We start from the raw sequence: 13,561 nt of genomic DNA on the forward strand, positions 1-13,561 counted from the left end.
TTTCAATGAGATCCTCCACCCCCCCCCTTCCCCTCCTACTCTGTTCTAGTAAGTACAGACCCAGACCCATCAAGCGGTCCTCATATTTTAACCCAATCATCTCTTTGATCATTCTCATAACCTTCCCTGGATCCTCTCCAATGCCAGCACATCCTTCCTCAGATGTGGTTCCCAAAACCACTCACAATGTTCCAAATGTGGTCTGACCAGCTGCTTAAAGCTGAAGCATTACATTCTTGCTTTTATATTCTAGTCCTCTTAAAACAAGTGCTAACATTGCATTTGTCTTTTTTATTATTACTCAACCTGCGAATTAACATTTTGGGAATCCTGCATCCGCACTCCCAAGTCCCTTTGCCCCGCCGATTTCCAAATCCTCTCGACCATCTACTTATCATCTGCAAACATGGCACAAAGCCACCAATTCCATTATCCAGATCATCACAACAAATAGCAGACCCAACATAGCCAACTCCGGAACATCACTAGTCACTGGCAGCCAAACAGAAAAACATAGAAAATAGGTGAAGGAGGCCATTTGGCCCTTCGAGCTAGCACCACCATTTATTGTGATCCTGGCTGATCATCCACAATCAGTAACCCATGCCTGCCTTCTCCCCATATCCCTTGATTCCACTAGCCCCTAGAGCTCCATCTAACCTTTATTCCCACTCCTTGCCAATCTTCTATCCATGTTAGTATATTGTGACCGCTTGATCTAGAGCCCTATTCAAATATCTGAAAAGAAAGAATTTCCAGGGCTTTGAGAGAATGGATTGCTGGTGGGGAGAAGGGAGGCAAGTGAGCCAGATTCCTTTTACATGGAGCCTCCCTAGACTTATTATCCAAAAAGCCTCTTTCCATGTAACAATTCAGCTGAGAGAGGAAAGTAGTTGAAATAACTAAATTGCAACAGTGGAATAAAAACATCATTGTTTAGGTCAACAAGTTAGTTTATTGGCAAGAGGAAGTTTATTTTTACAAAGAAATTTGCATTTTTTTCTCTTTTCTAACCATATAGGTGCAATGTTATCTACAATGTCTTGATGTTAATCATTTAGTTTCAAAAGACAAAACAAATTAATCACCAAAGTCACTAATTACATTATTTTATGATTTGCAATTTGAACTAAAATCTCATGATCAACTGCGACAACTTTTGCAAAGCTATAGAACACTAGCTCCACACTAGTGGAATAGTTACAATCACGCTTTCTTCAATTTTTATACTGGCTGCTGTTGGTCATGGCAAGTATCAAGTCATTTTAACATTTGCGTGGCTGGTGAATAATGCGAATGCACCTTGGTGGCGAACCTTTCTCCAGAGCTGGCAGAGGTTTTTGATGCACAATTGCAGATGAAAAGTTATGACTTAGCTAAAATAAAGAGAAATAAATATAATTAGCTAATTCTTTGAATAATTTGGTTAGAATGCATGGTCAATAGGGGAATTATTTGCTTTTTTAAAAAAAGTGTTCTGCATATTATGGAAACTATTCAATCATACCCAGCTTGTCAATCCCAGTGGTTGTATTTGACCACAGATAGAGTTTCAGGGTCATCGTAATGGCATTACAAAAAAATGATTCAAATTAAATGCCACTTCTGCACTCAACCAGCCCACGTCACTAAAAATTCAATTCATGTTTGGTTTTCTTGTTCTCAATTTCTTTGGAAGAAATTGTTAATACCAGATGGAATTAAGTGGTGACCATAGATTGCAATGCTTTGGTTTAATGTCACTTTAAGTGAATGTTTTAAACTCACTCACTAGACTAAACACTTGAAACAATCAGGTCTTTGATGTTGCTGTTCAAGGGAAATCTATTCTGCTGGTAAATTAGATTGGCATTTTATTAAAAACAACGGAAGTGATATTGACAAAACAAAAGAACTTGAGTATCGGTCCATAATATTTACTTGTTTGGATTCCAGACCGGCACGTAATTCTCTTTATTAACATGACCGAAGATGTTAACAAAGTTTACTTGGTTTTTAAGTGATTGAAAATGACAAGTTATTCATAAACTATGATTTGGTCATGATCAAACATGCACATGGTATGAATGAATCCACTGTTGACAATGCAATTTTGGTTACAATGTCATTCTTGAGTGGACATTCTCCCAAAGGGGACAACTGCTAACAAATTTACACTGGTCAGTAATCAAAATATTCAATTACATCCAAAAATTGCTAAGCAGAAATATCATCCCCCCCCCCCCCCAAATGTTTTGTCTATAGCAGTTAAACAAATCTGCAAATCACTGTTCCTCAAATAACCTACAGAATAACAGAACATTAAATGTTAAGTGCATGTCACCCTGTTAAAAATCAGAAGGGGGAAAATAAATCAATTCATTTTACTGCACTGGCACCTCTCCTTCCACCTCAAAATACCTTTAAATTCAAAGTCCTGGCAATTCAAATTGTAAACTAATGAGTGTTCTTGGACCATAGATTTTCACAGAAGGAAAAGTAGAAAGTGGCATGCTAGTGGTACAACCAAACTTAATGTATAAGCATCAATTAAAATTAAAGAATATAAGGTCTCAACAGCTGCACAGATTTGTGAAAGCTTCATTGTTAAGAATCACCAGTAATATTTTAGTTCAAATACTCACTTTGTCAATATTTCTAGCCAGGGCAAAGCTCATTTTAGATGCATTGACAGCACTGAAAAATATAGAAAGAGTAATTCTACTACATATCTATACATTGAATACATTTGTGATCCATTTTTAGCTTCAACAAAATAAGACCCAAAGGAGGTAAGCAGACAAGTACTAACACACAGGCAACTGAAGGGGAGAGAAAATATGATTTGCTCCATGAGTGGAGAAATAAGTGACTTCCAGACACCAAATGTAAAAAAACTCACTCGAAGAGATCTTTGTGCAGACTGGACCATGCAATCTTGTCCAACTTCAGGTGTGAAAGGAAATTGAATTTAAAAGTAATACACATTTCATCACCTATTCAATCATTCACACCCAGATATACAGTTGTCATTTTTCAACTTTCAATCAGAATATTGGACTGAATAGCCTGATAATGTGTTCTGCTATTAGATAGAAATCTGCCATGTACAGCATACCAAAAAACAATGATTCAGAGTTTCGTTTTGCATGTCTGGTCTCCCAAAAAAAGGGAACATTTACAAAGTCTCAAGTTCAGTTGGTATGTCATTGTAAGGAACTATATGGATGTGGAGCTTTCTGTTCTATTCTCATTTTGCAAGTTTTTTAAAAAAAATCAATTATATGGAATGAAACTTTGTAGCAGAAGAGATACAATTGTTTTACATGGCGACTGAACTGATAGATCACTTTCCCCAAACCACATAATGTTTAAAAGGCTTTAAGTCCCAGTCAATGTAGGATCAAATACAACCACCCACAAAGCCCTGATGAATCTTGCAAACTTCTCTATTGCTCAAAAATTAGAGCAGCTAATAAAGCTCAAGTTGTATTATGAACCAAGTTTAAAATTCAAACAATACTGGCAATTAAATATGAACAATTTCCAGACATCCAATTTTCTGTCAAATTTTTATGTTAATTAGCCACAAACAAATCCATATAATTAGCAATGCTTGTAAAGTATTTTTTGCAAATACGTCAGATGCCCTGGTGGTTACCCATGAGGAATTGAACACAAATAGTAAATGTGGCAATTGCTCCAAATTAGGAATATCTCTGGTCTCATTTGGAATATTTGTTCAACCTCAACAACTGAAAAGATTCTTTAGTTACTTTAACACGTAGGACTAAAAGGGCTATTACTGTAGAGTCAGAATATCCCTGCAGAAAGCAATCTGCTTTATACCTTCACTTGAACTCAAAACTTAGAAAAGATGTAGAATCATTTACCTCGAGCTTGAAAGAGAATTGATTCTTTGGTCTCTTTTTTCCTCTTGTTTAGTGACCTTCATCCTGCCACCTTCTTGAATAGATAAAGGTACACATTCATTTTCTATATTGATAAATCTATCAACAAATAGTTACAAGTATTTTAACCCACAAATTGAATTGTACTAATGTTGCTTTATGGAATTGTACTAACGTTGTATTATGGAATTATTGCACCAATAATTCTGCCCATGAACATATCAATATTTGTTCATCGGCAGGTCAACTATGAAAATAAGAAAAGGGCTTATTAATGCTCAAAGGATACATTTTTGATTACTGGGGACTGTCAAAGCTAAGAACTACTTTCAATCATCATTTTTTTTTTAAAAAGGGAATTTTGCACCAAGGTAAAATAAATTGTGATTCATGTTCTAATTTTATATCTTAAAAAAGAGCTTTCACACCATGGTGTCTTGGTGTTTTTGCCTTGCATCAGAATTCTTTCTTCAAACAGAAAGCTCTGCGACTCAAACAATAGCATGTTAAATGTACGTTTTGTTTTATTTTTAATTCTGTGTATGTAGGGGGGTGGTGGGGGGGTTGGGGGAAACCTTTTTTCAAATCTCCTCCTCAACGGAGATGCGACCTTTACCGTGTCGTATCTCCGTTCGCCTAACATCGTTCGCCTAACTACGGCCTAACATCGTGGAGTCGACGGCCTCCAGCTGGGATCGACCTCAAAGACTCCGGTCGCAGGGCCTGGACTTACCATCTCGGAGGCTTCGGCCGTGGGCCCTGCAGACCGCAACATTGAGAGTTCACAGGTCCCTGGCTGGTGACCGGTTTTTTGGGAGCTCCAGCCGTAGCAGCTTCGACCGCCCCGAAGCGCGAGGTACGATCAACCCGCCCGCAGGCCCTTCATCGCCCTGCGTGGCTCGGCCGCAGCACTTTCCATCGCCCGGTGGGGGCTCAGGACTTTCATCGCCCTGCGTGGCTCGGCCGCAGCACTTTCCATCGCCCGGTGGGGGCTCAGGACTTTCATCGGCCTGCTCGGCTCGGCCCTGGGACTTTCCATCGCCCGGTGGGGGCTCAGGACTTTCACCGGCCTGCTCGGCTCGGCCCTGGGACTTTCCATCGCCCGGTGGGGGCTTCAAAAAGTTGGGAGCCTCGATCACCTCGTGGCACCACGGGAGAAGAATGAGGAGGAGATAAGACTTTGCCTTCCATCACAGTGAGGGTATGCCTAGAGCAATCACTGTGATGGCTGTTTGTGTAAAAAATTATATCTGTGTGTCTTGTGCTTTTTAATGTCTACTGCCGGACCCTGACGTGAGAGGACGCTGGCGTTGTGTATTAGCCGCTTTTCCGTCAGGATAGTTTGTCTGTTTGTTTCTATGTTAATTGTTTTTGTAAAGCGCTGTGATAAGGCGCTATATAAAATAAATGGATTATTATTATTATTATGTTAGCTGAAAAGTGGGAGTTTAGAAAAATAGAGGTGCAAGCAACAGGGAAATTTGGGTTCATAGAGGGTTAAAGACAAACAAACCTAAAAATGCCAGAAATACACAATATCATTGTATATTGATTTGATTAGAATTTAACGTTGATTGTTTTCAACAGAACCAAGAAATTAGGAATGAACAAATTTCAATCAAATACAACCTCAGGAAATAGAGAGGAAAGACCAAAGAAAGTGGCTGCAATAGGGTGCAAGACATTAAATTAAAGCAAGCCAGTCAATATCAACAGACACAATGGGTCAAGAAATCAAAAGTACAAGGGTCAAATAGGAACAGTGGAATTACTAGAAATGTGCCAAGTTCAAATGCCAAGTCCAGGAGATTGTCAAATGTCTCAGTGGTGACCTACAATGACAAATCATTCATTCCCATTACAAACTATTGACCAATATTCACTCTGAATTGTGGACACAAATATACTGGTGAGGTTGGCATTTTCAGTTTTTGTACCAAACCTTCGATCTCACTGCACACAATGACCATCATTCTGGCAGATGGTTTCATGACTTTGATGAGCTCTGCTTTATATTCATTGCAACCAATGCATATTAACTGATTATCAGCCCAGTCAGATGGTCAATACAAATGTATTTTCCACATTGAAATCTTAAAAAAGTCATATAGGTGCCATGACACAACTCATTCTGATTTTGGGAGACACTCCAGATTCTCCAGAAAGCTTACTGTTCTACTGTTTCCAATTTTAATTACATTCACAGCAAGTGTTCCAAAGTTAAATGGGTGCTACATTAATAGATGCTACATTAATAGATTTAAAAAAAATTTTTTTAATGGAATTTTATTCTCCCATCATCTCCACTGAATTAAAAGATTTCAAAATACATGGCAAGATATTAAATGGAATAAAAGACGCAGAAAACAAACGATATCTTGGCATCAACCTTACTCTGTCCAAGTTAGTTCTGATGATACTTGTGTTGAATGAGCTTGACACCATCAAAACAATTTAATAACTCAAATGTTAGAAATCACTACTTTGATTTTTTAGGTGCAAGGAATCTCGTTGATCATATATTATGAGAACAAAATCCTACAGGTCAGACATGACAAAAGGTAATTTATTATCTTTTGTCAAAAATTAGATGTAGTTAAAACATTTATGGGGAAGAAAGGTCAGTGAAAAGAAATCATTGATCCAATCATGGATCCGAATAAAAGGTCAACCACATTAATGTTAACCATTTCCCCATAGATGCTACAAAAAGCTGTTCATTTTGTGTTTTTACGAGCACCAAATTTTCACTGCAGTATTTTGCATTGGATCAATATTAGTTTAGAGTTTAAGCTTATTTTCATGCAAATCTTTCTTTGGATTATTTCCTTGGAAATTCTAATATTGTTTCAAGCACATTTGCTTTTCCAATAATTTAGAAAATAATTTAGAAAATGCCACAGAAGTATTGCCTCATGCTTCCTTTATTACTAAGACAAGCGAGATGTCAAGTCGACAACTTTAATATACTGCAGTTTCAGCAAAGTCCAGCCACATGGAGTATTGCAGCTACCTTGGATCTATTACTGTCAGAAGAAGAAAAAAGTACAATAAACAGTGAAACAACTGCATCAAGGGATATGGGGAGAACGCAGGAACAGGGTACTAATTCTGGATAATCAGCCATGATCATATTGAATGGTGGTGCTGGCTCAAAGGGCCAAATGGCCTACTCTTGCACCCATTTTCTATGTTTCTATTTTTGATAGATGACAAGTTGTGTATAGAGGGCATGTTTATAAGTACATAAGTAAATAAGTCTTTAAATAGAAAATGTGTGACTTTGTTAGAAAGTGCATCAAGAATTTTTTTTTTGATGTCAGGCTAGAAATCTCAACTTGAAGACTGCAAATTGTCGATATAGTGGTATATATATTACATAAGGAGTAACATTTTAATATGCAAATGAGTTCACATTTTTACATTCCAAGTGAAGCCGGATAAATCGATCTTCAAACACACCTGTTGCTCATTTTCCATTGGACATCAAATTAGAAACAAGGTAATGGACAAAACAGATAAAGTTAAAAAATAAATAAATGTCAAGATATTTATCGACATTAAAATTTAGAGCATGCACGCAAAATACAATCAAACGCAATGAACAGTTGTGAAAATGCAATGAGACCGAAAGAGGCCTAGAAATCGAGTGTGCCAATTTAATTTTAATAACATTAGAAAGTGAAGTTTGTTGTCCCATACACTCACACAGATAAATTGCTACAAAGTGTTTTAGTTATCTTAACAGCTGGCAGTCAACTAATATCAGACCAAAAATAGTGACATATGTTGCAAATAGTATGAAAATAGTCAAGTGCTCTAGTTAGAATTCAGTTGAGTCCCATTAGCCAAACAAAAGAGCCTCAATTGTTAAAGGCAATGAAAAAGAATTCTTAACATAAAGCAGTCCCAGAAACTTGATCTTAAAGTTCTAAATTCAAGAATAATCTATCATAGAACAGGCCCTTTGGCCCACAATGTTCTTGCCAAACATGATGCCAACACTATCTCTTATCTACCTGCACAAAATCCATATTCCTCCATTTCCTGCATATTCCATGCCTCTTCAAAAGTCTCTTAAATGCTCCTATTGTATCTGCCTCAACCATCAACCCAGGCAGAGTGTTCCAGGCACTCACCACCCTGTGCAAAAGAGGTTGCCTGATACCTCTCCTTTCAACTTTGCTAACCTCACCTTAAAAAATATGCCATCTTGTCTTTAATGGTTCCTACTCTATTCCTTGACTGTCTACCCTTCAATTTTATATACTTCTTTCAGGTCTCCTTTTAATCTCTGGCATTCTAGAGAAAACAATCCAGCCGCTGTCTATAATTTTTCCTAATCCAGGCATTATTCTGGTGAACCTCCTCTGGACCCTTTCCAAATTCTCCACACCCTTCCTGCAATAGAGCGACTAGTACTACATGCAATAGTCCAAATGCAGCCTAAGCAAAGTCCTACAAAGCTGCATCATGACTTTCTGACACTTATACTCAATGCTTTAACCGATGAAAGCAAGCATACCTTGTGCCTTTTTAAACCACCTTCTACTTGTGTTGCCGCTTTCACAAAGTTATGGACTTGGACCCCAAGATCCCTCTGTATATCAATGCAGTTAAGGGTCATGTTACTGATTGTATATTTTCCCCTTGCATTTAACCTCTCAAAGGGCAACACTTCACACTAGCTCAGATTAAACTATACCTGCCATTTCTTCATACATGTCTGTAGCTGATCTGTATACCTTGACAGCCTTCCTCACAGTTTGCGATCTCAGAAATCATAGTGTCATCTGCAAACTTACTAACCAACCATCCATTTTTACACCCAAGTATTTGTAAGCAAAAATCAGAAACAGCAAGGTCCCAGCACAGATCCCTGCAAAATTTCCACTGGTCACAGATCTCCAGCCTGAATATTGTCCTTCCATCACAACTACCCAAATCCATCCAACCAAATCACTGTTAATCTTAATGTATCTTAAATTTTCTGGATCAACCTACCATGGAGGACTATATCAAATGCCTTACTAAAATCCATGTAGACATCATCCACTGCCCTACCCTCAATTACCTTTGTCATCTCCTCAAAATACATCAATTTAGTAGGACATGACCCATCATGTACAAAGCCCTGCTGACTCCCAATGAACCCATTCTCTTCCAAAATTCTATCCTTGCACACAATTCTTCCAATCCCCAAATACTGAAATCATCCCCTAATAAGCATTGCTCATATTCTAGTCAAAACCAAGAATTAAAAGGTTAAAATAAGTTACAAATCTCATATCTTGATAATAATCAGTTAATCACAGAAGGAAGCCAGTCTATCGTGTCAGGAAGTTTCATGTAAAATCCCCTACCTAGTCCTACATATTGTTTTTCAGATACCAACTCCAGCTTCTTCCCCAACTGCCCCTATTAATACATTCCAGGCCCTAGTGCAACCAGACGTTGTCCATGTTAACCTTTGCCATTCACCTTTACCCTATATTCTGCAGTTGTTGACTCCACAAACGGGAGGAATGTATCTTCATCTACTGTAAATACACTTCATGTTATAGTGATAAGCTTTAAAAACGTTAAAAGTTGCATGGAGCCAATAATTAAAACAACAACTCCACAAGAAATATGCGCACAATGACCTCTGTAAATTTTGAACAAATGCCAAAAAAAATCTTGGCAAATGGGATGGGGGGGGGGGGGTAAAGGAAGTGAATAGGAGATAAAGTTTAACAAACGACAAACATGAGAGCTGTTGTAGGGTTTTAAAAGGGTGGATGTGGAGAGACGTTTCCTCTTGTGGAAGAATCTATAATAGGAGAGGTCAACATTTAAAAATAACAGCTCACCCATTTATGGCCGACAAAGCAAAAATTCCTGCTCTCACAAGGCCGTGATATTTTAGGATTCTTCCTCAAAGGCAGAGATTGGGAGATACTTAACCAACAATGAGGTTAAATGTTACCGCGAGAAGATGGGGCACAGAGTCGAGGTTATAACAGGTCGGCCATTGTTTTATTAAATAACAAGCAGGCTTGTAGAACCGAGTGGCTTAATCTTAACTGGTTTCGCTCAGTATTTCTGGCGCCCAATTATTTTGAGAGACCGTGGTTAAAATACTACATTACCGTTAAGTCCCGGTTCACCCTGCTCAGTATCCCATTACCTCACTCGATACAGAATGTATTATAATCGAAAACAAGTTTCACAGAACACAGAAGACGAGACAACAAAAGTGAAAGTATTTCGTAAAAAATACGTGCCCACGCTTTAATCTCGCACCCAGTCTCAACAGGAAAAGGGAGTTCCTCCCTACATGAAAAAGTGAAAAAACTTTCTTCAAAAAGTTAAGCAAGACACCTGCTTCCCCGTTTATACCCAGAAGACGACTATTATTGGGAATTAGAACTGGATCCCACTCTAGAAAGTAAACAAGACAAAGTTGGAAAAACCCCCAAGCCAACCCGAAATAATCGCCTCCCACAATAACCAGAACAACATTCACCTTGCCTCTTTCTGCTTGCCATCACGAAAAAAAAAACCTTAACTCCAAGAGATTTTCAGCAATTGTGCATTTTTGATTGCACGCAGTTAATTGGAGGGAATTGTTTCCATTCATCAGCAAACAAAACTGCAGGTAACAGCAGATTAAATAATAAAAATGCAGCAGTTACAATAATCACAATTGAAATTAGCCTCAGAAATCTGAGGGGGAAAAAGACATACAAATCCCTTCTCGAAATGCGGATATAAAATATCTATTCAGATTCAAAGCGTTGAAAAGAAAATAGCAATTAACCCTTGTACTTGCTGGACAAGAGTGACGTGCATTTCCATTGATTGGTTGAGGGGGATAAGAGTAGCTGTGAAAAAGTAAGCACTCAAAGCTGTTCCTGTGTTAGGACAAGCCTGAGTTATCTCAAATCCATGCCATAACTATATATTTAACACCTTATATTAACTGCATCTTGTTTTTTTTTGCATCTGTATTATCCAGGAATCTCATTTTGTCAGTATGAGGATTCATTCAGTTTTGGAGCAAGAACCCAGTCTCTAGTTCAGAGACAGCATGTATATACAGATACCACAGGTCTTTCGGCCGACCATCGATCACCATCACCTGCAAACCCACGTATTTTGGATGTGGTAGGAAACGGAGTACCCGGAGGAAACCCAGACGTTCTCAGGGAGAAGGTGCTAACTCTGCACAAACATCACCCGAGGTCAGGATCGTCCCGGGTCTCTGGTGCTGTGAAGCAGCAGTTCTACCGTGATGCCACTGTGCCGCCCTGAAGTTCCTCGTGTCGTGTTTTCCCATTATAAACACTGACTAGATTTTTAAAACCCTTACCTGGTGGGAAATATGTACTTACTTGGGGAGGAGCTCCTGTGTTTTCCTTGCCTCCATAAGAACAGTTCATAAGATCATAGACAGATAAACAGAATTAGGCCATTCTTCCCATCTAGACTGCCCTGCCATTCGATCATAGCTGATCTATTTTTCGCTCTCAACCCCATTCTCCTGCCTTCTCTTCGTGACCTTTATCATATCATATCATATATATACAGCCGGAAACAGGCCTTTTCGGCCCTCCAAGTCCGTGCCGCCCAGCGATCCCCGTACATTAACACTATCCTACACCCACTAGGGACAATTTTTACATTTTACCCAGCCAATTAACCTACATACCTGTACGTCTTTGACGGCCTTACTAATCAAGAACTTGTCAATCTCCACTTTAAAATACCAAATGATTTGGCCCCCACCACAGTCTGTGGCAATGAATTCCACAGGTTCACCATCCTCTGGCTAAAGAACTAATTTCCATTCTAAAGGCATGTACTTTTATTCTGAGGCTGTGACCTCTGGTCCTAGACTGCTACTACTGGACAATCCTCTCCAAATTTACTCTATTTAGGCCTTTCATTATTCAGTAGGTTTCAATCAAAGTGCCCCTTATCCTTCTAAACTCCAGCGAGTACAGGCCCAAGCTATCAAATTTTCCTTATACATTAACCCAATCGTCCCCGGGATCAATCTTGCAAACCTCCACATCCTCTCCAAAGCCATCACATCTTTCCTCAGATAGACACAAAAAGCTGGAGTAACTCAGCGGGTCAGACAGCATCTCTGGAGAAAAGGAATATGTGACGTTTTAGGTTGAGACCCTTTGGACTGAAAATCAGGGGAAAGGGAAATGTGAGATATAGACGGTGATGTAGAGATAGAGAACAAATGAATGAAAGATATGCAAAAAAGTGATCATATCGGAACAGGGCCTGAAACATCACATTTGTTTTCTCCAGAGATGCTGTCTGCCCCGCTGAGTTACTCCAGCTTTTGGTGTCCATCTTCAGTTTAAACTAGCATCTGCAGTTTCTTCCTACACATCTTTCCTCTGATATGGAGCCCAAAACGGCTCACACTAGTTCAAGATGCAAGATCTGTTTGCAAAAGGTATGGAGAACCAGTTGTCCCTCCAGATGGGGTTCCACTCTATACTACAAATCACAACCTAGTTACATCTTTGGCACCATATTGTTTTTCTTTAACCTTGTTTTGGGGAGACCTGCATAGGGGTAAGCTTGACAACTGAATTAAAGTTGGAATCTGCTGAATTGCCAGAGGGTAGGCCATACTGGGAAAATTTGATCAGAACTACTTCCCCTGAATTCAGTTATTCCATTTCATGTTCTTTCTCACATAACTGCTGGGATTGTTATTTGTGGATCCGTGGGGCAATGTTTCCTCCCCTTCAAACTGAAATTTTAGGTATGACCAAAAAAAACCTAATCAAAAGTAGTTTAAGCTGTTACTGTTCTTTCAGGTAATCTGACTGATCACTTTCTTTGTTACTTTTCACATTCTTTACTCGTCACATTCTTTACTCATCACATTCTTGCCAAGTACAAAAAACATTCCTTTTTTAAACCCCTAAATAACAGATCGAGTAATGTACAGGCAATATTTGGAAGAACTATCATTTCATCTGGGTTTAAAACCTAATGATTAATCTCCCTCTCAGCCATATCAATATTGAGGATATTTACCCATGAGATGGTTGCAAGAAATAGATACCATTATTTTAGGTTGTAAAAGTATGGGAGGTGGGACTGTGTCGCGTTTGCTGCATTGTCACATTAACAAAGTCAGGATATTGCAGCATACCAATGTTACAATTCAATTTCATTTCCTGGTCTCATGTCATTGTTAAATTCACATTATGGTATCTAATGGCTTTAACACACCATCTATTTTTCAGCATTTTGTATCTTTCTATTTTTCAAATTCTTTATAATTCCAATTACAATCTTAATTTGCTAATATTTATGTTGTCTATATCAGCATATCGCTCCAACATTTTATCTGTTTTTATTTATGGGTTATTTATGTTGTTTATATCCAAAAATAGTTTACATTTTTAATATTTAATCAGAATTGTTTATTTGCAATAAAAAATAATTCAGATTAAGGTAATTAGGATGTTGTTTTCAAATAAAACAAGTTGATATCCCATCTTCAGGATATTTTAATGTCAGTAACGTATACATTTCTTGATTTTTGAAACAGTCTGAAAAATTAATGAAGCAATTTGTTTGCAGTGGCAGGACATCACTCATTTCCCTATTAGCAGAACCAAATGGGTTTATAACACCAATTCTTCGTC

The 13,561-nt window shown here is 38.3% G+C and overlaps 1 protein-coding gene across 6 annotated transcripts; it reads right to left on the reverse strand.

Annotated features, from left to right (window-relative positions):
• Positions 1–942: 942 nt before the first annotated feature.
• On the reverse strand, positions 943–10,661 carry LOC144596279 (death-associated protein-like 1). Of its 6 annotated transcripts, XM_078404503.1 has the most exons (6): positions 10,620–10,652; positions 10,399–10,524; positions 7,314–7,352; positions 3,873–3,942; positions 2,625–2,676; positions 943–1,376 (listed from the first exon to the last, which is right to left on the reverse strand). In XM_078404503.1, the coding sequence occupies exons 2-6, from the start codon at positions 10,418–10,420 to the stop codon at positions 1,266–1,268; spliced, it is 294 nt and encodes a 97-aa protein (XP_078260629.1). In that variant the 5' UTR covers positions 10,421–10,524; positions 10,620–10,652; the 3' UTR covers positions 943–1,265. The 6 variants fall into 6 exon arrangements, with proteins under 6 accessions (XP_078260629.1, XP_078260631.1, XP_078260632.1 ...); XM_078404505.1 differs by lacking the exon at positions 7,314–7,352 and having other exon boundaries at positions 3,873–3,945; positions 10,620–10,648; XM_078404506.1 differs by lacking the exon at positions 7,314–7,352 and having other exon boundaries at positions 10,399–10,661.
• Between the last annotated feature and the right edge of the window lie 2,900 nt (positions 10,662–13,561).

Source organism: Rhinoraja longicauda, chromosome 8 (assembly GCF_053455715.1).
Source record: "Rhinoraja longicauda isolate Sanriku21f chromosome 8, sRhiLon1.1, whole genome shotgun sequence".
Taxonomy (NCBI): Eukaryota; Metazoa; Chordata; class Chondrichthyes; order Rajiformes; family Arhynchobatidae; genus Rhinoraja; species Rhinoraja longicauda.

Excerpts from the sequence above, each read along its gene's own strand:
- LOC144596279 (XM_078404503.1), bottom strand. The coding sequence starts at position 10,420 with ATGGCAAGCAGAAAGAGGCAAG. Across the intron at positions 7,353-10,398 it reads GGCAAGCAGAAAGAGGCAAG|GTGTGTTTGAAGATCGATTT; the intron begins GTGAATGTTGTT and ends AATGAGCAACAG. Across the intron at positions 1,377-2,624 it reads TGGCTAGAAATATTGACAAA|CTAAGTCATAACTTTTCATC; the intron begins GTGAGTATTTGA and ends TCTTTATTTTAG.